The following is a 27,458-nucleotide window of genomic DNA, read 5'->3' as shown; positions in this document are numbered from 1 at the left end:
TGTATCTCATTCACATATTCTTTGAGTTTCTTGATATAAATACTCACTTCCGAGTATCTTGATACACTAATCTATCATGGTAAGACTTCGATTTTATTCAAATACATCTCTCTCCTTCCAGTTCTAGGTTTCAGCACCTACATATATGGAGATTGAGATTTTATTTTCTTATAAGTCTTGTCAGATTAGTGACAAAAATGGAGAGTATTGGAAGAGCAAATTGAAATATTTTTATATTGTGAAATTTAGGGAGAGTTTGAGTAAGTGGGATTTTAATGAATTTGCTAAAAATAAATGAATTTGTTGAGGGGGAGTTGGATAATATTTTTTATTTTTGCTGGACATAAGTTTTTATTTTTAATTATTTGCTTGGAATTTCTACTCGGTTTCTTGGTTTGCTGTTTGAGGTTTTGATAGGTTTTATATTACATTCATCAAGTTGGTATTGTCAACAATCCGCCAAAGAGGGAGATTGTAAAGGTAAAAATTGGTTATGATTAGATGACTATATGATAAGGCTTATCTTATCATTATATTTGAAATTGTTGAATGAATGTAAAATAATTATTTATTTATCTTTAAACAATATTGAATTTATCTAGAAGTCTTAGAGGTTGTTTAGATAAGTCATTGAGGTAAAAATCGAGTACATGAGGATCTGTATTTATCCAAAACAGAAGCTGAATAGAAATTAGTCACTGTAGAAGAGAGTTATCGCGAAATGTTAGCAATTCGTCAGGAGACGTTCTCGCGACAGATTCTATCCGTCAGCAGAATCCTACTTCAACTAGAACTCTTTCCAGATTTTTTATTTAAGAGATTTTATTGGTTAGGATCTGTAGAGATTCAGATCTACATATTTTCTAAAACACTTTTCTAGTGCATATTTTGGTGAGAAAATTCCTTAGTAAATTTTAATATTTGTGATCTCTTTTTGTGTGTGATCGTACTTCAAGTGTGAATGATCATTGATTGGATTTCAGCCACTGGAGTTTTAGGAGGGAAGTCAATAGTTTGAAGATTGTAAGAGCTTCTGGCTGCTACTGCAGTAGAAGACAAATGGGTCATTTGTCTGGACAAGTAAGAGAGTCAAGCTACAAAGGTTTTATGATTGAGAATTACTTATAATTGATTTTTAAACAATAAGATTGACTTTCTTGGATTTGGCTGCCCGGTCGGGTTTTACCTTTAAAAAGTTTCCCTTCGTAACCAATCGTTGTCTTGCAAGTTTGATTATTTTCTTTAAGTATTTGATTCGTTTAATAATCATAATATTGAGATCTAACCAATTTATTCAAGGAAATTGATAGACAATTACGTGATTTTACAGGGATACTTGGAGAATTTCATTGTATTAGATTTATTTCGAGGCTCATTGGCCCCAAAAACAATTAAAAATCTTATTTCCACTCAAAATTGGTTGAAAGCTCATTCCATTAATTTTGTCTCCCAAGACTTGATAGAAGATGTTGAAAGTTATAAACTGGAAAATGGTAAGACCTATTTTGAAATATCATATATTCTAATGTGTTTTTTTTTAATAATTATATTTTTAACATAATTTTTTGTCTTCATATAGAGATGATTTTGGATAATGTTTTGAATATAGACAATTGAAAAATATAAGGTATTTCCACTTTTTGTTTTGTTTTCATTTATGTCCCGCTGGCTTTAGCAATCATGGGAAAGAATGGTTTTGGCAAGGCCATCTTGCTGATGATTAGTATTGTTTCATTTTGATGTTGACCTATTGGTCGCTGGTTCTTTATAAGATTTTTTTGCAGTTTATTACATCTGATTGTTATTTTCAAGTTTTGTAGTTTGAGAAGATTTCTCACAGGTGACATGCTTGTGGAGCTTAAGGAGATTGTGGGAAATAGGTAATTAATTATGAGCCAAATGGAAGAATAGTACTTCTAGTCTTGATGAAGTTCCTTTGTTTATTACGGTGACTAATTTCAGTTTGTGAAGTTCCTTTTGGGTTGAATGTAGCCTCTCAGTTATGTGCGGTGTTATGGTAGATAAAATGTTTTGCAAAGACTCTTCCTCCTTGTCTCTGACCTCTTATGCTTATATACCTTTGATATAATATACATGTATGCGTTTACTCATTTACCAAACTTAGTGTAGAACTTCGAATCTAATTGATCTATTCTCTTTCAGGGATGAGAAATCCTTCTGTAATAGTGAATGCCCCAACTTTCATAAGAGTAATCTTTATATGATCAGTTCTCCACAACAAAGACAAGGACAGCTCTTGATTTTCCTGGAAACTAAAACTATGTTGGTGTTTTCTCACGTATTTTTCTCTTGTTTGCAATTACTTCTTGATACTCTTCTTGTAAGGAAGACTGAAAAGGCTTTAGATATTGTAGAGTTGATTTTGTTGAATTGATAACTAAGTGATGTTGTTGGGTTTGTAAACAATTTTTTTTAATCTTTTCATGGTTTGTGATGATGATTATGTATGCCTAAAGATCATTTATTCACTTGTAAAGGCACAGGAAAATGTATACATACATACATATATATATGCCAGGTCAAAGTAACGTGTAAAACATGTTTGCCTAATTGAATTAAACTATTATTTTACAAAAATAATATGTTCAATTATAAAACTTGTAAAAATAGTTGATGCCATATATAACTTAGAAGACATTGCTTCAATTTTTATGCAAGTAATATAATTAATAGAATATTACAAGGGAACTTTAACAAACAAATTAATTACTACGATTAGTATTTTAATTCTTGCCAGCACACGTGCAACAAGAATTTACTAGGAAACCATTAGGGGAAATATACAATTTCTAACATGCCTCTGATATCCTGTATTTTTATTTGTATTATTGTGTAATTACTAAGTTATGAAATTTATTTTGACGTGCTTTCTTGATATTAATTATTGTTCAGTATTTAAATTGCTCTCTATTTTAATTTATTTCATTGTTGGTTATTGTTTTATTTTATTAATTTTTAGTTGTAGTATTTTTATTTGCTTTTTTTCTATTTTTTTTGTCTTTCTATTTTATTGGACCTGTATTTTTCAGATAGGGCTTGTTTTTAGTGGGTTTTCTCTATTTTTGGCCCAGTCCGTTTGACTTTGTGAAGCCCAGCCCGTGGGCTTGTTTTCAGCCCAACCCTCTCTTCATCAAACGGCGCCATTTTGGCCATCCCTTAGGGTTTTCTTCTTCTTTTCTTATTCTCCTGTGCGCCGCCGCCTTCTTTCTTCTTCCTCTTTTCGGTTTTGTCTCTTTTCAAGCACTCTGGAGGGCATATAACAAAAGGAAAAAATGGCACAGGTTCATCTTTTCTCTTGAGTTTTATTGATTCATCCCCTTCTTTTCTTCATATTCCAAAGCACTGTTCTCTCTCTTTGCCTTCCTTCTTCTTCCTTTTCTCGATTTCGTGTCATTTTTGTTGCTTATTCCTCGAACCCTCCTCCTCACCACCATCAACACCCAGTTCTGGGCTATCCATCTAGCTCTACAAAGCAAGAGAGTTTATGAAGATGGCAACGAGCTCTGTTGAAGGAGGAGGATCCTTTTACTCTGATTTGAATGTCTTGATTGAAGATTTGAGCTTGCAAGCCATTGCTAGTGAAGCTACTGAGGACGTAAAGAAAGAAAAAGAAACACACGCTGGAGGGCATATAAGAAAGGAAAAAAAATGGCGCAGGGGTCTTCTTCTTTTTTTTTTTCTCTTAGATTTTATTTTCGGGACGAAGAGAAGAGATCAGAAGAATTAAAGAAGAGAGAAGACGAAGAGACAGATGAGGAAAGGAGTTTGGTTTTGGAGAGAGAAACGAAAGAGAATATGCAAAATAAAGAAGATGTAAAGGTGAAAAAAGAGAAGACGTAAAAGACTAACATCAACCCCACCAATTTACATGGCGTTAGGTAAAACAACAAAATAGACGGAAAACAAGAATTGTTATTAGTGGGCTGTTAGATAGCCACTTATATAATAGAGATAGATATTTTAAAAGAAAACAGGTTGGAATACTGGATTTTGCTCGAAATAGGTTTGGGTCTCAGGTAATCGAGTAATGGGAGAAATTTCGGAAACGGCTAATTGCAGGTTAGGTTGGAACATTGCATTTCGGCCGGGTTAGATGTATAATGTTAATCATAAATATAATTATAGTTAAGTTTTTTTTTAATGAGTCATTTTCATAATCTTTATTAATAATTCACTTAATTTTAATTTTATTAATTTAAATACTTTTTATTAATTTATTTTAGAAAAATAACAACATAATTGAGCCGGATTCAATAGACCAATAGCTACCAACTAGATTGATAGCCGGTCTAGACTATTGGTATTCTGTCCTGTCCGGTCCAGTCCGGTCTGAAAAAATGATCAAGCCGAAAGTGTCGATCCATCGTTCCAGCGGACTGATTTAAACCCTACCGTTCTACTCTTCACACACATTGGGCTAATAAAATTAAAGAAATAAACTGGGCTTGGGTTCTTGACGTTTACAACAAGGTGAAGCAGCAGCAGCAGCTGCTGTGTGACAAGGCAAGTATGCAGCGGTGTAGGTAGGGATCTCTCCATTTTAACTTCATATTATTTTTCTCTTGGTTATAACTGTAAATAACAATTAATAAGTTCAGTTTAATATAACTAGCCTTAACTTAATATATAATTTATATTAGGGTTAAGTACGTAATTACATTCTTTATCTTTTTATTCCTATGGGTTTTAGATTTTCTTATTTTGATTCACAAATTTGTGATTTTTTCGATAATATTTCGCATGTTATTCGTTCTTATAAATATTTTTATTTTATTTTTAAAAACAACTTAATACATATACACACAAAAATATATTTTCAAAAATAATAAATCCATATATTAAAATATTAAGAGAATTAAGGGTGCTCGCATGTTGTACCTCTAACTAAAGGTGTAAGAATAAACCGAAAAACCGGAAAATCGGCCCGGACCTGACCATCCAGATGGTCCGGTCCGATTTTCGACCGATTTGGTTTAGAATCGTTTCTTTCATTTTAAAAACCGGTCAAATCCAGTTTGGAATCGGTTTTATGTTTTCCAACACCAAACCGGACCGGTTCACATATTATATAATTTATTAATTTTTAATATTATATATAATATATATAATTATGTATGAAATAATATATTATAATTTATAACATAACATTTTAATCTTAAACATGAATATTTATTTGATCATATGTTTTAAATATAAAATATATATTAAATACATTTTATTGCCTAATAAATTTTCAATATATTTCTTTTGATAACTACATTAATAATACTAATATACTTAAAATATTAAAACCGAAAAACTAGACCAAAACCGGACGTACCGGTTTAGGGGGTAACCGGTGTGTAATCGGTTTTTAAAAATACAAAATCGGTACAAACTGTTTCAGTCCTAGATTTTATCCAAAACTGGACCAAACCGAACCAGTTACACCCCTACCTCTAACCTAAATCTAAGCAATGCACCCTGACCTGACAGGATTTTATTTTGCAAGAAAAGTTCAAAATCAAATTCTCCTAGAGCACTCCCACGTTGGATTATGTGTTAATTTGGCTAAACTATTCAAATAATGTTTTTAATATTTCTCCAAAGGAAGTGAAAAGAAATCATCTAGACTTGCCAGGGGATATGAAGAAATAAGGAGGCAGAAGATCTTTGGAACACCAACAATGACAAATTGACTAGTAAACAAATGCATAAAAAAGGTACCAAAAATTACTGAAACAGGAATGTGTGTAATTTAGGAGTGGGCTCCGGCTCCAATGGAGTTGGAAAGCCCAACTCCGAACTCTTAACTCCGACAAAAATTGAAGTCGAAGTTGGGCTCTGAGCCCAACTTCGATCAGGAGCAGACTCGAACTCCGATCAAAATTTTCGGAGTCGGAGTTGAAGCAACAGAGAGAGAGAGAGAGAGGACTCAATCGGCCGCTGCTGTTGAACGGTGGCTGTGTCGTTGTGGTATAATCGACGTTGCTGAAGCCACTGTGATGATATGGAGCTTGGCATTTCACAAAAGTATAAAAAAAAAATGGGTAGAGACACAATGTTGAAGAAGAGCTCGAATATTGATGAATGATGATATGGAGTCTTCTCGCATGTTGGAGTAGTTGAAGAGGGAAGTCTGTTTTTTTTTTTTCTCTTTTTTATATGTAGAGCTAGAGAGAAGTCTTTATGCTGTTAGTGATTTTGAATCTCTTTTTAATATCAGAGGGAAGTCTTTCAGCTGGCATGATTCCTTTCAAAGTCAAGAAAATGAGACATCTTGTCACTTGAAGACCCTTTGCACTTTGTACCATCTTAGGGGTGAGTGCAGAGCTCGGCTTTAAGAGCTTGGTGTGGTGAGAGATGGATCTTGACTGCATGGCTGTGGCGGGAGATGGAGCTCGATTTCACTAGGTGCTAGCACGAAGCTCGATTTGGAGAGCTAGGCAGGAGATGACTCAATCGTGCTAGGTGTGATCGCAAAGCTCGACTTGGAGAGCTAGGTGAGAGATGGCTTGATCACGCTAAGGGCGAGCACAGAACTTAGCTTAAAGAGCCCAGCAGGAGATGGCTCTACTGCGCTAGGTGTGGGCATAGAGCACAGCTTGGAGAGTTAGGCAGGAGAAGCTCGACCGTGTGGTTGCAGTGAGAGATAGAGCTCGACAAGTTGCTGTGGAGGGATATGGATTTCAACTACACGACTATGGCGGGAGACAGATCTCAACCGCATAATTATGGCTGAAGAGATTGTTCGACCACACAGCTATGTCAAGAGACAGATTTCAACCGAATGGCTGTGATGGGAGATGGATCTTAACCGCACGGCTGTGGTGGGAGACGAATCTCGACTACACAACTATGGAGAGAGACAGAGCTCAACTGCACTGTTGTGGTGGGAGACAGATCTCGATCGCATGACTCCGGTGAGAGATGGGCTCAATCGCGCTATGGGCAAGTGTGGAGCTTAGATTTGAGAGTTAGGAAAGAGATGGAACTCAACTGTACAATTGGGGCGAGAGATGGATCTCGACCACACAGTTTGTTGAGGGAAATGGATATCAACTGCACAACTGTGGCGGGAGACGAATCTCGACCTTATGGTTATTGCGGGAGCGGACCTCAACCGCATTACTGTGGCAGGAGACGGATTTCGACCCCATGGCTATGGTGAGAGACGAATCTCAACTATATGGCTATTTCGGGAATGGAGCTCGACTGCACTACTGTGGCAGGAGACAGATTTTGACCCCATGGCTATGGTAGGTGACTAAGCTTGCTTGCACTATCGTGGCAGGAGATTGATCTCAACTGCACGATTGGGGCGGGAGAGGGATCTCAATCGCACGATTGTGGCAGGAGATTGTGGTGGGAGACAGAGCTTGACTACATGTCTTTGATGAGAGATGCATCTCAACTACACGACTATGGTGGGAGAAGGATCTCAACCGTATAACTGTGGGGGAAAGCTGAACCGCGTTGCTATGACGGGGGACGGATCTTGATTGTGTAGCTGTGGAAGGAGATGGGTTTGGACCACATGGCTATGGCAGGAGACGGAGCTCGACTGCTCTGCTATTATGGAAGATGGATTTTGACTGCACAGCTACATGGGAGACGAGTCTCTACCGCTCTTCTGTGGAAGGAGACGAAAATCGATAGCTCGGTTGTGGCAGGAGACAAAGCTTGACCACATAAAAAAAATCAAATAGGTTAGTATAGATAACCCAAATCAAAAATTTGAGATTTGCAAACCCGAGCTATTTCACTAGAGTGTGGTGAATGCTTGAGGCACACAAGCGAGGCCACAGACATCCTTGCTTTTGTCAAGATGATTCAATACCTCCTGAGTGAGGGTTTCCTTTCATTATATAGGCACAAGTGTGCAAGATATAAGGCTGAAATCAAGGCTAAATTACAGGAATTAAATCTATTTACAAGAAAGGAAACTATGACTATGTACAAAATCTGTCTAAGTATGGAACGTCTGCTATCTAAATAAGGAAGTAGATATATACAACTCATAACAGAAAATAAGGCAAGTGGAGACGTATCATGCTGTCATCCCCCCTCAAATTGATGCTGGTCGGTCAAGAAGCATCAATTTGCCCACAAGAAACTGATGACGGTGTCGTGTCATGGCCTTAGTAAATACATCAGCAATCTGGAGGTCAGTAGAAATATGAGGAAGAGAAATGATGTGAGTGTCCAATACTTCCCGAATGGAATGACAATCCACCTCAATGTGTTTCGTGCGTTCATGAAAAACGGGATTGGCAGCAATTTGAATGGCACTAGTGTTGTCAGCGTGGAGAGGAGTAGGATTAGACTAAGCTTAACCCAGCGAGGAGACCACGAAGCCAAAGAATCTCAGAGCAAGCAGCAAACATCGCACGGTATTCAGATTCAGTGGAAGATTTGGAAACACGATCCTGTTTCTTACTCTTCCAAGAGATCAAGGAGTCACCAAGAAACATGCACTAGCCTGTAACAGAGCGTCGCGTATCAGGACATCCCGCCCAATCAGCATCACTGTAAGCCACAAGATTAAGAGAAGTTCCAGTAGGAAAGAACAGGCCACGGCTAGGAGAGCCGCGAAGATAGCGAATAATACGACGAACAGCAGCAAAATGTAGATGACGGGGAGCCTGCATGAACTGACTAACCTGCTGGACAGCAAATGAAATATCAGGCCGAGTAATAGTCAAATAGTTCAGGCTCCCCACTAATTGTCGATACAGAGTAGGATCAGGGAGGAGATCACCCTCGTCCCGACGATATTTCGTGTTTACTTCCAAAGGAGTATCCACAGAAGAAGTATCCTGGAGACCAGCCAAAGTAATCAGATCCTGAGTATATTTATGCTGATTCAAAAAAATGCCAGATAGATCAGTATGAACTTCCAACCCCAAGAAGTATGTAAGAGGACCAAGGTCCTTCATATGAAATGAGGCTTGAAGATGCTGCTGCAGTTGGGTGATCAAGACAGAATCCGTCTCAGTAATAACAATATCATCAACATAAACCAGAAGAAGAACAATTCCAATCGATGTTTTGCAGAAAAATAAAGAAGAGTCATATTGACTCTGCTTAAAGGAAAATTGAAGCAAAGTGGAGCGGAATTTATCAAACCATGCACGAGGAGCTTGTTTCAACCCATATAACGAGCGTTTCAACTTACAGACATCTGAGGGAGAAGAAGAGGACAAACCAGGTGGAATGGTCATGTATATCTCTTCTTTAAGGTCGCCATGGAGAAAGGCATTTTTGACATCCATTTGATGAAGAGACCAACCTTTAGAGGCAGCAACAGAAAGGACAGTTCGCACTGTAGTCATCTTAGCCACCGGAGCAAAAGTCTCCTCATAGTCCACTCCATACTCTTGCCTATTGCCAAGTGCAACCAAACGGGCCTTATATCGATCCAGAGTCCCATCAGAACGCAGCTTGATAGAATAAACCCATTTGCAACCAATAGGTTTCACCTGAGCAGGACAAGGGACAACATCCCATGTATGATTATCTTGAAGAGCTTGAAGTTCATCAGCCATCGCCCCACGCCAACAATCATGTTTAGCTGCCGCAGAATATCCGGACGGAATAGGAATGGAAGACAAAGTAGTATGAAGAGAGGTATGGGAGAAACCATACCGATCAGGCGGATGAGACACTCTGGTCGAACGGTAAGGAACTGTGATAGTGTCCAGATCACCCGTAGAAGATGCAGTCGGAGCAGGCTCAGATAGCAGATCAGGCTCAGGAAGGGGCAAAGTAGGATGTCGTCTTTCATAGACAAGGCCAGGTTTGAAGCGAACAGAAGAAGAAGCCAAGTCATCAAAATTAGGCAAGACATGCATCTCAGGCAAAGACTCAACATGAGAAGAAAATAATGACTGATTTTCAAAGAAAACAACATGACGAGAAATGCGAAATCGGTTAGAGCATGGATCATAGCAAACATAACCTTTGTGCGAAGTACTATAACCCATAAAAGCGCATTTAACCGATTGAGCAGATAGTTTATGACGCTCATGGGAAGGTAAATGAACAAAACAAATACAGCCAAAAGTATGCATATCAAGGTAGCTAGGATGCCGATGATAAAGACGAAAGTAAGGAGTTTCAAAATTCAGAACACTCGACGGCAATCTATTAATTAAATAAACAGCCGTAGACAAGGCTTCAACCCAGAATTTAGAAGGAACGGATGATTGAAGCAATAAAGTACGAACAACATCCAACAAATGTCGATTTTTACGTTCAGCGACACCATTCTGTTGAGGTGTATAAGGACAAGAACATTGAGAAACAATGCCACGTTGTTGAAGAAAATCATGAAACTCACGAGACATATATTCACCACCTGAATCAGTCCTTAGAATTTTAATGTGAGAAGAAAATTGAGTCTCAACATAAGCAGTGAATTGTTGGAAAACAGAGAAGACCTCAGATTTAGAACGAAGAAAATAAATCCAGGTATACTTCGTATAATCATCAATGAAAGTAACAAAGTATTTATAATTGGCATGCGAGATAACAGGAGAAATGCCCCACACATCACTATGAATCAAATCGAAACAACGTTCAGCATGACTACCATGAGAAGGAAAAGAAAGAGACTTACTTTTACCTAATTTGCATGTGGAGCAATCAAAAGAAAGATGAGAAGAAAAATTATCTTTATTGCCAACAAACCAGAATTTATTACATGAGATAAAACAACGGAATTAGGATGACCCAACCGTTTGTGCCATACTTCATACTTATTGTTCACAGTGTGACAAGCAAACGAAATAACAACAGGAAGAGAAAAATGGAGAGGAAAAATGGAGAGGAAGAGAAACGTCCAACTTTAGGCCCCTTCGCGAGTATCTGGCCCGACACCTGATCCTGCACAAGACAACCATCACGAGAAAAACGAACATCACAGTTGTTATCAACCAATTGTCCAACAGATATAAGACTAGTAGAGAGCTGAGGTGATACAAAAACATCCTGAACAGTAGAATCAACATCCCCAATAGCATGAATAGGTAACTGACTACCATTAGCAATCTGAATGTGTGATGAGCCATTATAAGGCCGAACATTGCTAAGAGTATCAGAAGAGCTAGTCATGTGATTAGACGCACTTGAATCAACAAGCCATGCAAAGGGAACCGTTACCTTGCAGCCCTAAGGCTGAAAATGCTGAAATAATCATTTGCTGAACCATCTCTGTAGTAAGAGTAGAAGAATCGCCCGTAGTAGCAGAAGAAGAGGAACCCACAGTAGCCTGATAAGCATTAGCCTGACGATTCTAGGGACGAGTAGGACAATCTTTAATAATATGGCCAGGCTTCTTACAGTAGTTGCAAGATTTTCTGGCACAGTGGGCAGCAATATGTCCGTATTCCTTGCAGCTGAAGCATTGAACGTTCCGCATGTCCCGTCCCCTGCCTTTCCTGTGAGCAGCGTAAGCCACAACATTGGATATCATTTTGTCATGCTGATAAGTGGCCTGGGTGGCAAGACGCTGCTCCTCACGAAGTAACTCCCCAAAACAAACATCCAAAGAGAGCACAGGATCACGGTTCATCAAATTGGAGCGAGTGGCCTCAAATTCAGGTCGTAACTTCATTAAAAACTGATCATGCTTACTTTGTTCATGAACGGCCTGCACAACAGAGAGAGAAGCTTCCGGAGCCTTGGCATAAATCATGTCAGTAAACTCTCCCCACAGAGTATTAAAACCAGAAAAATAATCTTGAATAGAGAGATCGCCCTGAGTGTAACTGGCAATCTCGTATTCTAATTGAAAACGCCGGGCAGTATTGTCCTGATTATATACTTTCCGTAAGTATTCCCACATAGATTGAGCAGTCTTATAAGGCCTTAGATTGAGAACAATAAGGGGATCAACAGAGCCTAAAATCCATGTCATCACCCTAGCATCTTTAATTATCCATTGAGCCAACTTAGGAGGCTCAGTAGGAGCGGGATCACTACCATCAATATGACCCCATAAATCTTTCCCCAAAACAAATAAGCGAAATTGAAATTTCCAAGCAGAATAATTTTTTCCCGTAAATTTCACAGCAAAAGAATCTGAAGACATGATGCTCATAAAATGGAAACCAGCCAAGAATAATACTGCACGTATCTACTAAGCACAAAAAAAAATGAAAAATGCCGAGAATCAAAGAAAAGGAACTGCCGTGAATTGAGCAAACCCAAGGTGTCGAGAAACCAAAAAATTAAACTCACAGAAATGCCGAGAAGCTCCTACACATAAACTGCTGAAAGCTACACAGAGACTGCCGAGAAGCCCAAATCTGTCACAGAAACTGCCGACAGCTACAAAACTCCAAGAAATAGCACAGCCCAGTGACAACGACAGCAAGAAACCAGCACAGACAGTGCCGACGGGATGAAAACTGACACCCACCACCAAGAAAAAAATAATCGCAGCCCAGCCACAAGCAAACAACTTACAGAAAGTACCGACAGAGTCAACACTAGCCTCCAACCAGAAAAAAAAAATCCCACGAGAATGAACCAGAAATATTTCTTTAAGGTCTGGCTCTTGATACCATGTCAAGATGATTCAATACCTCCTGAGTGAGGGTTTCCTTTCATTATATAGGCACAAGTGTGCAAGATACAAGGCTGAAATCAAGGCTAAATTACAGGAATTAAATCTATTTACAAGAAAGGAAACAATGACTATGTACAAAATCTGTCTAAGTATGGAACGTCTGCCATCTAAATAAGGAAGTAGATATATACAACTCATAACAGAAAATAAGGCAAGTGGAGACGTATCATGCTGTCAGCTTTGGCAATGATGAAAACCCAGGGTAGCTGCAATATCAAATGATCTATTATGATGAAAATAGTTTAAGATGCTCAAGTGGTGCTCAAGAGGGGCTTTGTAGCCAATGTTTCGCGCCACACAAATGACTTCCAGCGAATTGTTCTTGAGGCATGTAGCCACTAGGACTCTCATGCAACCTCGAGGAGTTTTGTGGAGAAAACCTCGAGCTATTTGGCTCTCCATTGCGTGTCTAGCAGGGATTGGTCGCCAGTGAGAGCTTTGGGTGAAGTTTCTTATTGACTCGTTTGTTTGTTTTTCACTACTCGTAGCGCTCTTTTTATGCGTTGCTGGACTTCCGTCAGCCATACTCCATCTGCTAGTTTCTTGAACATAACGCTTCAAGTCATTGTCTTCACAGGCTTCCATCCATCGTTGTTTGCTTTTTGCTACCTGCAGTGCTCTTCCTTTCTTAGTTTCAACAGCCAACTAAATAGCAGTAGCAGCAAGTGCAATTGCAACAAAGCCATTTGCAGCCTCAACAGTTGTTGTCAAAGCAACCCAGTAACATTTTGAGCCCATTTGCTCACAGTGACGTTTGTGGTGGGGTCTCATGTGTTTGTCAGTGGTCCCGAGCCGTGTGGATGATCACTGGATGCCTGTCATGCTGATATCCTCTTTTGAGATATAAACTAAATAATAAAATGTACCTCTTCCCATAAGCTAGCTTATGCTAGAATCATTGCTTCCCCACGGAGGTTGCCCACTGTGTCTTCCAGAGATCGTGTTCGTTGCATGCCGTGAGGGGTTGAGCTACTGAGATAGCAAGAAAAGGTAATTGCTTGTAGTGTTCTCTAGGCGGTGGTGTCTGGTGTTCCTCGTTTTAGGGCTTGGGGGTGACTCCATGTTGCTGCTAGTCTTCAATTGGTAGGTGTCGTACAGGTCCTTAGCGCGTACGTAATGGATGGTGGAAGAGGTCCTATCGTCTCCATTTGGCAGCGCTGCTATGGCGTCCTAGACGGTTCACAACTTGCAAGGGGGTGGCGAAAAGAATTCCCACCAAATGAGACTCTTGGGTGCATGAAGACATGCACTTTTCATTTGCCATGCAAGGTGGGGTTGAGTTCATCGGTGGTTTCTGGGTTAAGGAGAGCCATGTAGGCGGTAGAAAACCCCGAGGATCCGAATGGCTCACTGGTGACTTCGTTCGATCGTGGGCAATCTCCATGCCTGTGTGTGAGGAGGGACTGACCAACTGGCTTCCATTGAGGTAATGAAACTCATGTTGAGCCCCCATGCCTAGCCACTGGGGATGAATCTTTGTTGTGTTTTGGCTTGCCCGTTCCTGTGAGACTAGGTGGGAAAGGTCCTGTAAGTGATCTCTGTCATGGCTGCATGTTTCATTGGGGCAGGCAAAGACTTGCCCATTGTTGACTCATTGCTTGCTAAGATGTATGTTTCGTCGGGGCCGGTAAAGACATGCCCACCTTTGGCTCGTTACCCACTAAGAGACGCTGGTTTGATTGCATTGTGGAGACGTCGCCCAACACTTGCCATGGAACGTTTCCAGCTGAGTCAGTTCCTCAGGGTTGTCTCCTAGGGCAAGGAAGCTCTCGTGGCTTGCAAGGTCCTGACTCCCCGTAGGTGGGAACAGTGATGTACACAGGTTTCATGGGCAAGAACCACCTAGCAGGTGACATAAAGTACCGACACTTCAATTGGTGGTTGGTGGTGGCCCCTCTACCTCACGGACGCCTATGTGTGATCCTTGGCAACCTGTTGCTCTCTGCAAGGTGCACATACGATGGTAGATCCTGTTGCTCTATCTCCAGATGCCACGGACTGGAGTGTCAGCAATGAAAGAGACGGCTAGCGGGCCAAATGTTGTCAACGATGACCCCATTCCGCCACAAGTTAGTTGGGACGTTCCTGTACACGAGGGGGGAGAGCCATGGAACATGGTGAGAGGAGCCCGTGGCTCCCATAGGCTTTGTCTGGACGTCTTAATGTGGCGGCCAGACTTGATCTGTACCTTGACGAGGATGCAGTGGGCCCTCTTGCCCGCAAACGTTTGCCCCTGGTCATGCACCCTTCACGTCCAGTATGCATGGCGTTTAGTTCATACATGTCATGCGGATCCCATGTGCATAGTGCTTACTGCATGTGGTCCACCCCCTAGATTCTTTCTTCTTTACACTACTGTAATGTTAAGAAAATAAATGAAAGAAAATAGGAAGGTTGAGGAGATCTTATATGTTTCTCTGTCTTAGCTAGGGAATAATCCTTCTTCCACTTTTAGTGTAAAGAATAAGTCGATCACACAAACGGCGCCAACTGTTGAAATAGGAGAAAGAATCATCTCTAACCCATGGAGATGATTGGGACCTTGATGATGGAGTCTAAAGCCCACGATGGCAATTTGGGGCGTCGGCATGGTTACCGTACATACATTCATAAGAGTAAGTAGTAAATAAATACAAGAAATATAAATAGAGGAGACAAATTTATGTAATTCAACATCGAGTCTACTACGTTCATGGGTCGTTTGGAGGGCAAATCTATTATAATGTGTTTATTTTAAAGTCTCTCATATCTTACTGTGCAATAAGGGTCAGTAACTATTTTAATTTAGAGAAGATAATATTTCTCTAATCTCCTGTTGAGAGGTTGAAGAAGATCTCTCAATGTTACAACCAGAGTCCATAAGTTTTCCTCTCATCTACCTTTATTGAGGCCTTGAGAGTAGTGAAAAATATCAGTTTTATGTCAATTCACCGTCTTTCTTAACATGTTTGACTTGCCTCGTTTCTTTTTCCCTCTTAATTCTTGACGATTGCTTTACGGTGGACTGGCCTGGTGTGTTTTGGGCCGTTACATTTACGTCCAACACATCATTACTCCAATTGTGCTATTATAATGTAAAAAAATAATATATCCAATTAAATTACAAATGATAAGTAAAATTGAAATTGCCATGAATTATATTGAGCTATTCCTGCATATCACGATGGTCGAAAAGTAGTTGTTATAATTACTGGAACAAATGAAACGGCTTTACATAGCAAGAACAGTTCCAAGAAGTCTATTATAATCTATATGGCAAATTGATAAAAGTAAGGGAGGAAAAAAGAAAAAAAAAATTGAAGAGAGAAAAATTTCAAATTGCGAAAGAGTTTGAAGGGATATAACCGTGCACAAGATATGACTATTAAGAATAAGATTGTGTCACATACTCTATTTTTAACATTAACCCTATGTGTACATTTTTCAAATTTTAATAATATAGAATGTCAATTTACCATTTTTATGGTTTAAGCTTAGTCAGGCATTCTACAAGTGGCTTATTTGAGTCTACAAATTAAATAAAATAAGAAAAAGCAATGGAGGTGGCTCCAAACACTTTCTGATAGGAAAATGTTTAGAGCTCCAAACATAGCTATAAAGAAGAAAAATGCCCCAGCACTATTATGGTGGAGAAACTTCTCATTAACCAAGTTAGCATAACAAGACAGACAAATGAGTTTAAAAATTCTAAGGTGGCCTCCATCAAGTTTTCATCTAGCATCATGAAGGAATCAGTCTTCAAACATAATAAACACATCTTGCAAGATTATTTGCACCACTAGGTTCAGCCAAAACTGGAAAAATTCCTCATCATAATTCTCCATCAACAGCAACCATCTCAACTGCCAATAGTTAAATACGACGCCTTTTAGGGAGCCGACAGCCATTATGAGGACGCCGAGTTGTATCCTCAATGTATACAATTGGATTCTGAACCCCTCGAGAATTAGTGAAGCCCTCTCTCCAGCTCATGATTGCTTGTCTTTTCTTTTTAAAATAAGTGAACCCTTTCACCTTCATTACAACTGATTTCAACCCCATATTTCGAGACATTCGCCCCACATGTTCTGAAGTTGCTTCAGCAGCATATCGAGACATTTTAGCCCCTCCTTTCAGTTCTGGCAAGCATCCTGCCGAGGCCTTACATTTTGTGTTCCCTTTAGAATCCGTCACTGTAACAAAAGTATTGTTACGCAGCAGCTTTAAGTGGACAATATCAGCATTTTGCTCTAAAGTATATCGAGAAAGTTGAGAACCCCCCCTGAAGTCCATGAGGTCCTTTCCATCTTCCTCGATAATTCCCCTGACAAAATTCATGGACTTGGAACCCCTCCCAGGCTCAAAATTTCTCCCACTGGCAGAATATATGAAACTACGAAAACATAAAGCATAGGGAGCAGACACATTATTTTTCACATCCATCGCAGCAGAACTCAACCCTGAAGTTCTTGCAAACCCCCCTCTTGCAAAACTTTGAGAAGAATGATGACCACCAATGCAACCTGTGAAACCCACAATGTTTCTGTCACTAACAAAAGTAATTAATATGGTTATTCAACCAGAAATGGAAAAGGTTGGCATTTTTCTACACCAATTACAGGGAGCTTTCCATATCAAACTTGGATTTTCTTTTTCATTATCAAGTCAGAAAACAATTTTTTTATAAGATCAAGTCAGATAATCATTCTTTTTAGAAGGAAAAAGGACATTTTGTGACCCCAAACTGTCATCCCTTTCATGTTGTGCATTCTTAAACCATGAAAAGTTGCAATGTGCTCCTAAATTATCAATAAGTTTCGATGTGCACCCTCAGTTAAGACCTAAACATCAAGCTGAAAGAAAAATGGGTCACATGGCATAACTCAAAAGGTTCGATCGTAACAGAGTGCACATTGAAAACTACAGGTTGTCTAAGGTGCACATCAAAAGTGTTCATAGTTTAGGATGTGCATTGGAAAATGAGTGGTAGTTCAGGATGCAAAGCGTACATACTCATTAAAGCATATGCCATATTGTACTGATGACCTACCACAGCAACCATCTCATAATTAGTATATCTGAATTCAATTTTGCACAAGAGAATTGAAGGGAAAATTCCAACAAACCATGATCAGGGAGGTTTTCAAATAAACGATAAGTTGCATAAAATACTAAAAAAAAAGGACACGGCGCCTCAAATACAGCAGGCCAAATGCAATTCCCTCATCTTTAACTAGGCCTTATATATCCAATCCAATCTAGAACCCTTACATATGACATGAACTCCACAACTAATTCCTCCACTTCTGACATCAAACAAATCCCAAAAGTTACAATCTCCAAATTTTAATTGATGCTACGAAGCTATTAAACAGGTGATAAATCCCAAGCTTCAGATGACGCAGAAGGTCAAGATCAAAACCAAACATATAAACTACTGCAACACATACAGAGAGTAAAATTGCATCCTATGTTGACTTCACAAATTAAACAGAAAAAAAAAATCAGGTTGATTCAAAAATCCATTTCTGCAAATTATAACTAACAAACAGAGCATGAACCCGAACAAAACAGGGAAGACATCATATTTTCAGTTGAATTTAAAAAATCTTAGCGACCAATAATTGACATTTTCATTCATAGAAGAACAACAAAGAACTTTTGCATCAACCCACAAGAAAAAATGTAGAGCAAAAACACACCTTGTAGTACTCGTGGCGAATCTGTAGAGAATGACTTGACTTCTTCTGATCTCAAAGCACCACTGAGCTGGCCTAAGCCACCATAGCAACGCATAAGTGATATAGGTTTGGTTGCAAAGAGCGAAATCAGAGACGAAGAAGAAGATGCCGAAAAGGCAGCAGAGAAAGAGTGAGCCGTAGCTCGGCAGCGAAAAATGGAAGAAGAGGCAGCATACGGGTACATTTCTCCCCTTTCTGTTTAGAGCTTTACTGACTGTTCTGGAAAAAGAAATGATTAAAGCACTCACATTAGATTATCTATTTTTTTAGCTAAAGTTAAACTAAAGATGGCATCTTGGCTATTTTAGCTAAACTAGTTTATCTATAAGTTTGGCTAAACCAATAAAAAAATGTTTTTACCAGGAGAAGTGAAAAGATATCATATAGACATGCCAAGGGATATGAAGATATCAAGAGGAAGAATATCTCTGTTCAGAAACAGAGACAATTTGACTAGTGAATCAATCAAATGCATAAAAAAGGTACCAAAATTTACTGAAATGGGAATGCGTATGCGCATCAAAATTAACTTCAGAAACATATTTGTAAACAGTAATAACAATTAACAGTCAAAAAGATCAGTAGTGAGAGCTAAAAACCCAGAAAAATGTATCTATTGAATGATTTTAGTGGCCATTTATCAAATGATTCATCTGCATTTACATCATATACAAGAACACAACATTCCACCCCTCTATATAATGCAATCCCTAGACTTCGAAATGACTAAAGCCAAACTATTTTGGGTTCTGTAACAAGCAGCCAGCCAACCAGCCATGAAACTTAAGCAATTTCCCACGAGAATTTATTGAAGAGCCCAGCAATGCAACCAAAACAGGTAAAAAAATGTGGGAGAAATGTACACGTAAACCCTATAATACAACAAAACTCAACCATGGATTCCTAAGTTTCTAAGCCAAATCATCACAAATCACAAATTAGTCAAAAAAATATAAAAGCAAACATGGGAGAGGGAGGGAGGGAGGGAGGGAGAGAGAGAAAGAGAGACAGAGAGAGGGTTAGAGGAGAAAAAATTGTAAAATAGAAGGAGAGCGATGCGGGAGATAGGAAGAGAAGATACTGGAGAGAGAACCACCGTCTATGGAGTGCTTGGTTGGCGGCGGGGTCATCGAAGAAGACCGTGGTGGGTGGTACGGCAGTGAAGAGTAGCTCCAGGTTTACTGGCAGGGCACAAGGCTTCGAGCAGGAGCGGCCAAAATTTGTCGGAAATGTCATTGTTCCTAGTCAAGTACATTTATGCTCTTCTAATGGAAGGCAAAATATACTTGCTGAGGAGCTCACAGCTAAGACAAAGCTTTGATTTAGAACTGGGTGCCACCTCTCCCTCCGGACCAGGAAAATTTATTCTGTGATGAAGAGTGGCTTTTTAAGAGGAAGAAGCAGGAAGACAGAACGTCTCAAAAATTTGAAGCCTTAAATTATTGAACTGCCAATCTCATTATCTCACAACATATTGCAATACTTTTTTAGCAAAAGCATGTGGTATATGCTACGGTCAATCTCACAAAATTGAAATACATATGATATGCTACGGTCAATCTCATGACTTCTAAGCTATATAATGGACAGCATTACAACGTGGGAATCTACACAAATTCTACCAAAAATCAACCTTCACCAAATCAGTGTATAGTCAGCAACTAAATGCACAGAATCTACAAAAAACAACTTCAACACAATAATAGTACTGTCAGCAACTACCACACCCAGACCTTCAACAGCACAATCACAGAATCTATCACACCCAGACCTTCAACAACACAAACACATAATCTACCACACCCTGACCTTCAACAACACAATCACAGAATCTACCACACCCATAAAACAAACCATAATCACGGAATCTACCACACCCAGACCTTCAACAACACAATCACAGAATCTACCACACCCAGTGTATATACCACAATCACAGAATCTACCACAATCACAAATCAATAAACCAGTGTATACCAGGAAAAAACTTAAACAAAATCTAAGGTAAATGCTCGGTATATATGGGCACAAATCAGTGTAATTCAGAGGGCTAAGGTAAATGCTTAGTGTATATACGTGCAATAAACTAACACAAAATCTACCAAAACTCAGCCTTCACCAAATCAGTGTAATTTAAAACGGAAAAATGCCTAACGTGTGTTACCGTGATATGAGGAGGTAGATATGGACGCGATCTGGGTTGGTGTGCGACGTCTGAAGTTTGAAAGCGAGAGAGAGGGATCGAGGGTTAGCAAGGGATCCTTACAAGAGTGAGGGCTCGGTGAGAGAGACAGAGAGAGAGGCCAATGAAGGGAGGAATCGATGAGACGAGATCGTTGAGGATGAATTCTTCTAGGGTTTCAGGGGTGAGAGACATGAAGGGGCTGGGGTGAAAGGTGAGGACGAAATCTTCTAGGGTTTCAAGCGTGAGAGACGCGAAGGGGCTGGGGTGAGGGGGAGTGATCTGTTCAGGGTGAGGGGCATTGGGGAGAAGAGTATGAGGTAGAAGAGTCTGGGCCGGGGTGAGGGAAAAGAGGGGAGTCTGAGGGCTGGGGTGAGTGCCTCGAGCTTGGGGTGATGGAGAAGACGTAGAACCGGGGGTGTTCAACCAGATCCGGATCCGGGTATCCGGCCATAACCGGATCCGGATTTTAAAAACCGGGCGGATAACCGGGTCTAATCCGGATTATAACCGGATATCCGGGTTTTTTTGGCAATTTTTGCCTTAAAACCCGGATATCCGAGTTATAACCGGGTCTAATCCGGAAATTTTTTTTTTTTTCTTCAGACTTTAAAACTCCAAAAATTATATATATAGCACTTTAAAAAAAAAATCTGATATCTTATTTCAATTGCCCAATTTGTTTTAAAAAATAATTTAAACACATTTTATAAGTTTAAAAAAAAAAAAGTAAATTAAAGAACAAAATAAATAAAAATGCAAAACATAAATTTACAAAGAACAAAATAAATAATAATACATTACAACTAATTAAACTAATACAATCCATTACAAAGAACAAAATAATAATAATACATTACAATACTGCTACTATTTCAAAAAAAAATTTACAATGCTCTTCACATCTTGAAAGTTGAATATGGAATTGAGGAAGCTGCACAAGGGACATTGACCAGCACAATCCAACAACCTGATTACAGGAAATATAGCCATTATATCCATCTTAATATTTAATTAAACAAGAACAGTCAAGCATCAACTGCACAAGCATATTGTTGCATAGTATATGGAAAAACAAGTTCAGGGAAAAAGGAGACGATAAGAGGCAGCAAGACTCCCAAAAAAATATAATAAAAATAAAATCAGCAACAATACACACACACACACATATATATATATATATCTCCAAATAAACACAAACAAAGATATCCAAATAAAATATTATCCTCATTGAATTCTAAATAAAACCAAACTTACAACTAGCTAGCAAAACAGAACACATGAGGTCTGTTTATTTTCTTTGCTGTTCTTCTGCATATTTGGTGGGTAAAAGTCTTTAATTTAGGTAAAATCTGAACTTTTATCCAAATTTTAGACTTGAAGCCATCGGCAACGCTCTCATACGAACGTTAGCTAGATTGGAGGCATTTAAAAAAAAGTTAAAAAATAAAGACCCAGATTTCCATGACTAAATAGCTGTTCTTTTCTTCCTAGCCAAAAAAATCTTTATTGTTATGGTAGTGTGAGCATTAACGGTGAAAAAGACATTTGCTTTCAAAAATATAACTTCAGAATAAATAAGAACTGCTTATGTTTTCATGTACACAAACAAAGTGTGGACTGCCCTATCAGTATTTGCTCACAGGAGGAATGGATTTCTGAAAAGTGTGGACTGCATGCCCACTAATTGAAAGGAAAACAGAGTTTATTTCAGACCACAAAAGTGCTGTCCTCAAATGGTTATATTATATTACGCCCTTGTGTGTGAGGTGCTTTATGATGTAACATGTCCCTGGGTGGAAAGTTTCAGCAGACTCGCTATTCCTTTGTGGAACTTCTATAACCACTAGATGGGTTTGATTGAAAAGAGATTCCCTGAATTTATATGTTGTAATTTTAAGAAAAGCTATTCCAGATGTATTTTTAAGTGAGGCGATGTCCAGTAAAATTGGATTTTGTAACATCATGGGTATAGATGAATGAATATTCTAAAAACAAATACGAGCTTAGCTACTAACAAATTATTGATGTTATAGAAATATCATTTAAATTCATCTATAATACTAATGCTATTTCTCAACAACCATTGGTTCTTGACGCTAGATGATGCAAACCCTAAGATTTAAAGGCTAAATCTTGCGATCCCTTTTGGGACTTCCACGTAAATGCATGTACTACTAAATCAGAATAATTTTAGACAAAACACATGGAGATAGCGCTGACCCAAGCGAAAATCAACAATAAACCCAGAAAAAGGGATCCACCCAAACCGAGAGAGACAGAGACACAGAGAGAGAGAGAGAGAGAGAGAGAGAGATTAACGCACCTTAGGTTTTGAGACAGACGGACGGGAGAACTTGAGATTTGCAATCGCAATAGCAATCGCCGTCGGCTAGGGTTGAGAACTTGAGAGACGACACTGACAAGCGTGAGAGAAGACACAAGTTTTCGTTCGAGTTCGAGAGATTTCGTTTGAAATGTGAGAGAAACGGTGTCGTTTTTGGGGGGGTGGGGGAATGACCGGATGTAAAACCCGGTTACGGATTACCGGATTATAAAACCGGATCCGTAACCGGATCCGGGTTTATAATAACCTCCCGGGTGTAATCTTATCCGCCCGGGTGTAAGATTACACCCGGATCCGGATTTCCGGACCGGACCGGATAAAAATCCGGTCCGGATGCACAACCCCTAGTAGAAAGCAAAGACAAAATGAATATCCCAGCCCATTCAAAGGGAAAACAGAAATCCTAATTTCCTCCCCCTTCTTTCTACCTCTTCTCTCTCTCTCTCTTTCGTTCTCTTCTCCGCCCCTCTCTCGGTTAGGGCTCCGCCGTCCGCCACCTGAGACCACCATCGTGAGTTCCTCTCTCCCCCCATCTCAGCTTCTCTCTCTCCCTCTCTCTCAATTTCTCCCTCCGATATTATGTGCGAGGTTGTTTGACCACATTGATTTGCCTCTTGTTTGGACTTGTTTATGTAATTTCTTTAATTTCTTAAGTTTTAGTTTATTTCACAACTCAGGTAGTTGATTTAAAATTCCTATTGTATGCATTTTATTTCGCGACACAGGTAATTTGACTACATGCTGAGATATATAGATCTCAGCAAAATGAATTGCTATTTATTGCTTATAATATTTTGTTAGGTAATATTTTATTGCATTATTATAATAAATTATTGCTTATTATTTTCTTGGGCGAAGGCAGTGCTACACAAGAGTATTGTGATTGAGGAGGCTGTTTGGTGGATATACAGTGCATCTGCTTCATTTCATCATTTGGACTTTTGCTGGATGCCATGATTAGATGTTTCATTAGTTTGCTTTATGGTGCTTGTTGCTATTTTGATTCGAATTTTAAAACTTGGCTTCTATAGTGGTGTTTTTTTTATTGTCATTTGTAAAACATGTTGGGGTTGGTGTGCCTGCCATTTGGGGTATGAGGATGGTTTTGAATGTACCAATGAGGCCATAAAGGCCAAATAGTATATTGTCTATAGGCATAGAAGTATTGTATCTTGGAAGGTGGGCGGGTGCTAGTGTTTTTTTCCTCTTTTTCCCTCTTTCAAAACTGTGAATGACTTGGTTGTTTTAAATTTCCATGCATTACCACGCGCTTAATTCTTATGTAAAAGGTCTTAATTTTTTCATTTTTCTTTTATTGCCTTTTCTTATTCTAAATAGGTTTCTTTCTTCTATACATCCTGTGTACTAGGGTTGCATTATTTGCTATTGCTAATTTAATTTTATTACTTATAAAAAATGTAAAAGGCATTAAAGGCTAAACATGCTGCAACAATAACAAGGCATAAGATAGAAATTTAGCCTATCAATATTGGGTGATCTATCAGAGAAAGATGGGTAATTAGACTTATCGATATACATGGCCAAAGTGGGGGATGGTTATATTAGGGAATAAAAAGGCCTTAAAGGCTGATAAACATGAGCAAATTAGTGTAATTTATACAACAAATGAATGTCCTTAAATGGGGCCCAAAAGATTTAAAAAGAACCCTTAGATCTAGAAAACATTGAAAATAGTTTCAATGCCTAAAAAAGGCCTGGAGTAACCTTGGCCCAAGTTCAACATCTACTCCGGCAGAGTCAGAGTGGAGCGGATTTAGGGGTTTGGAGGCGGAGTCAAAGTTGTATATATGCAATCCTAATCCAACAGCATCAGTGCACACCCCTAACAACACTTGTTTTTCTTTTTTCTTTCTTTCTTTTTTTTTTTTTTTTTGGGCAGTGGCTGCTATAATTGGTGACATGGCAGACCTCCAGCAACAAAGCCAATGGGAGTTCAGCTGGTTACTCTCTCTCTTTTATTGTCTCTCTATTCTAAATTCTTATTTTGATTACACATGCATTGGATTCTGTGTTACAAGCCTGAGTCAACTGGGCATTTCGGGGTTTAGATGTTAGGACGTTATCTGGATGTGGAAACTAACTTTTCAGTGTTTTCTATAAATTTTATTCTTGAAATAGGGACTGTGATTGCCATCCATTATGGTTATGACTCACTTTGTTAACGTGTGCGCTCATGTAGCATAGTTTGTTTTGGTAGTTTTATCATAGTTGAACTGATAATCTGTGATGTATGAGATCTGTGTTTTGTTTGTAATCCCTAGTGCATGATATATGATTGAATTGATAAATATTCTTATAAGCTGTTGACAATGTGAAAACAAACCTCTAAATTGGTTAGAAGGGTAGTGGGAATTCTACCATTAGTGTTCAAATGCACTGATTCAGTTAAGTATCTTGCATGGATCATGTGTAATGTGTATAAGACCTTGATGTTAGACTGATATAAATTACTTGCATGACTTGGTGAATCTGGTATTTTTTAGTTGGTTTTATAGGATGCCATTTGTTTACCCCAGTTTGCTTAGTTTAGTTGAATTCTGTTGATAGAAACATTGGAAAAACAGGATTCTTTTCTTCCTTTTGTATATTTGTTTATCAATAAATAAGAACAGCATAGGGACCCCTAGCTTTTGGGCGCATGCTTAAACCCAGAGACGTACTGAAGCTCCTTTCAAATTGGTTGTTTCATTCTTCTGCTTTGATAACTTTATGGCAGTGCCCCCCAGAAAAAAAAAAAAAAAAAAAAAAAAAAAAAACTTTATGGTGCCCAAAACCCAAATATTACTAACTTGGGAGACCTGAACGGCTAAAATTTAACATTTGTTTTTACTAGCACTAGCATTGGTATTAACTAGGACTATGAAGCTCGTACTTTTTTTCTCCATGCAGAACTTTTATGATGAACCATGGCCTAGGAGAGTTTGTACCATTAGAACAATGTAATAAAAAATAGATTGAAGGATACTTGGATTCTGTTGTTCGCTGGCCACAGTGTATCTATTTCTGTAACATGATGATCAGGTGCACTTTTATCTACCTTTGATGATTTATTTCCCAAGTGCTGTACTTAAGCCTCTACCTCTATGTTAATTCTAAATTGAAAGCTGATCTGCAGTGACTTGGAAGTAGACTATGAGTCTGAGGAGAATGCTTCCATGGTCTATGCAGCATTAGCTGTTGATAAGGAGGTGATCCTTCGTGATGCTCAGACCATAATTCTCTCTCTCTCCCTCTCTGGGAAAAAAATAGGTTCTTATTCAGTTTCGTTTCTGATTGCAGTTGCAGCCAGACAAAGTGAAAAGGCAGATGGCAGTATCAAATGGAAAACTCACCGTGTAAGCTTTCTTCATTTAAGAATTATCAGTTGGATCCTTTGGCAATGAATAATTGATTTTTATTGCTGAAATTACTAAAAAGTAATGAAATTATGGATTATGACTAATTTTTCTTTTATGTTGCATTTTGATTTATTATTAATGCTATGAGAGAGAGAAGTTTTTCTTCATCTTAAATTTTGTCATCCAAGTCATACTTGCTAGGTGGCAAATAATTTCTAGGGGTCATTGGACTAGGGGAATTTTTCCTTAAATTACTTGAGGTGCTTGTGCACTCTTGGGATTAGTCGAAACTTTGTTCTCAGACGCCGGTGCCAAGAAAAACAAATATATTTTAAGTGGCTACTATTTAAGTGGTTGATATATGAAGCCATTTAAAATGTGGCACATCAACAAGTGTGATTGGAGATTACAAAATTTAGGATGAAGACTAGCATTACTTCTTGAAAAAGTGTGGTCAAGTCCAGTATGGATGCTTGAATTAATTTTCTTCCAGATTTTTTGCAATGTGATTGTATAAGAGCGCTTTGATTGCATCTCTCTGTTCTTGTACAGACATTTTGAGGCAGTGGAAGCAAGATTTCTTCGTGCATCATTTAGTGCTTTTGTGGACGTCCTTACACTTGCCACAAAAACGATTGAAGAATTTGGACAAGGAATGGAATTGTGACACCCATTCACGATTCACCTACCTAGCACTGCTGTTTTTCTTTAAAATGTGCTCTCTCTCTCTCTCTCTCTCTCTCTCTCTCTCTCTCTCTCTCTCTCTCTCTCTCTCTCTCTCTCTCTCTCGTGGTTTTGACATCTTCTTAAACCTTGATCTATGCTGTAGTTTGTAATTTTTTTTTTTTTTTGTTATGATTTATGAATACTAATTTGATCCTAACATGTAGTGTTATATATTTTACTTGATTTCTTAGAAGTATGAACCAAGTATGCAAGGTTTTGTATAAGTATTAATACGCTTACAATTTTTTTAACAATATTATTTTTAATAATTATGTTTTAAATCGAAGGCGGTGATGTAAGATTTTAAATTTAGATAAAAATATTTTAGTATTTTCGGTAGGTGGTTCTTTCACGGTTTAGTGAAAGATGCTAAAAATGAAATCCATAAAACTCAACTTCATCTTGGTTTTGGGCTGCAATTCAGCGTACGTGGAGGTAATCTTCAGCTTGACTTGAAAAATAAACAAATAAATAAAAGGCTTAGTTATTA

General features: G+C 38.6%; 2 protein-coding genes across 11 annotated transcripts; one reads left to right on the top strand and one right to left on the bottom strand.

Moving 5' to 3' along the window:
* Positions 1-16,229: 16,229 nt before the first annotated feature.
* On the bottom strand, positions 16,230-23,020 carry LOC122309655 (probable ribosomal protein S11, mitochondrial). Of its 6 annotated transcripts, none has more exons than XM_043123193.1 (5): positions 22,863-23,018; positions 21,428-21,506; positions 19,451-19,721; positions 18,316-18,573; positions 16,230-17,136 (listed from the first exon to the last, which is right to left on the bottom strand). In XM_043123193.1, exons 4-5 carry the CDS (start codon positions 18,536-18,538, stop codon positions 16,487-16,489), a joined length of 873 nt encoding a protein of 290 aa, XP_042979127.1. In that variant the 5' UTR covers positions 18,539-18,573; positions 19,451-19,721; positions 21,428-21,506; positions 22,863-23,018; the 3' UTR covers positions 16,230-16,486. The 6 variants fall into 6 exon arrangements, with proteins under 6 accessions (XP_042979127.1, XP_042979128.1, XP_042979125.1 ...); XM_043123194.1 differs by having other exon boundaries at positions 18,316-18,568; XM_043123191.1 differs by lacking the exon at positions 19,451-19,721.
* Positions 23,021-23,238: 218 nt separating this feature from the next.
* On the top strand, positions 23,239-27,151 carry LOC122309656. 5 transcript variants are annotated; one of them, XR_006242488.1, is made up of 6 exons: positions 23,239-23,394; positions 24,784-24,844; positions 26,020-26,092; positions 26,184-26,239; positions 26,795-26,960; positions 26,997-27,151. XR_006242488.1 is itself a non-coding variant. In XM_043123198.1 (6 exons), exons 3-6 carry the CDS (start codon positions 25,915-25,917, stop codon positions 26,907-26,909), a joined length of 255 nt encoding a protein of 84 aa, XP_042979132.1. In that variant the 5' UTR covers positions 23,272-23,394; positions 24,784-24,844; positions 25,794-25,914; the 3' UTR covers positions 26,910-27,151. The 5 variants fall into 5 exon arrangements, 3 of the variants coding, with proteins under 3 accessions (XP_042979131.1, XP_042979133.1, XP_042979132.1); XR_006242487.1 differs by having other exon boundaries at positions 26,795-27,001; positions 27,034-27,151; XM_043123198.1 differs by adding an exon at positions 25,794-25,925 and having other exon boundaries at positions 23,272-23,394; positions 26,795-27,151.
* The last annotated feature ends 307 nt before the right edge of the window (positions 27,152-27,458 follow it).

Source organism: Carya illinoinensis, chromosome 5 (genome assembly GCF_018687715.1).
Source record: "Carya illinoinensis cultivar Pawnee chromosome 5, C.illinoinensisPawnee_v1, whole genome shotgun sequence".
NCBI classification, from domain to species: Eukaryota; Viridiplantae; Streptophyta; class Magnoliopsida; order Fagales; family Juglandaceae; genus Carya; species Carya illinoinensis.
The sequence above is the reverse complement of the archived record's forward strand: the minus strand, read 5'-3'. Positions and strand labels throughout refer to the sequence as shown.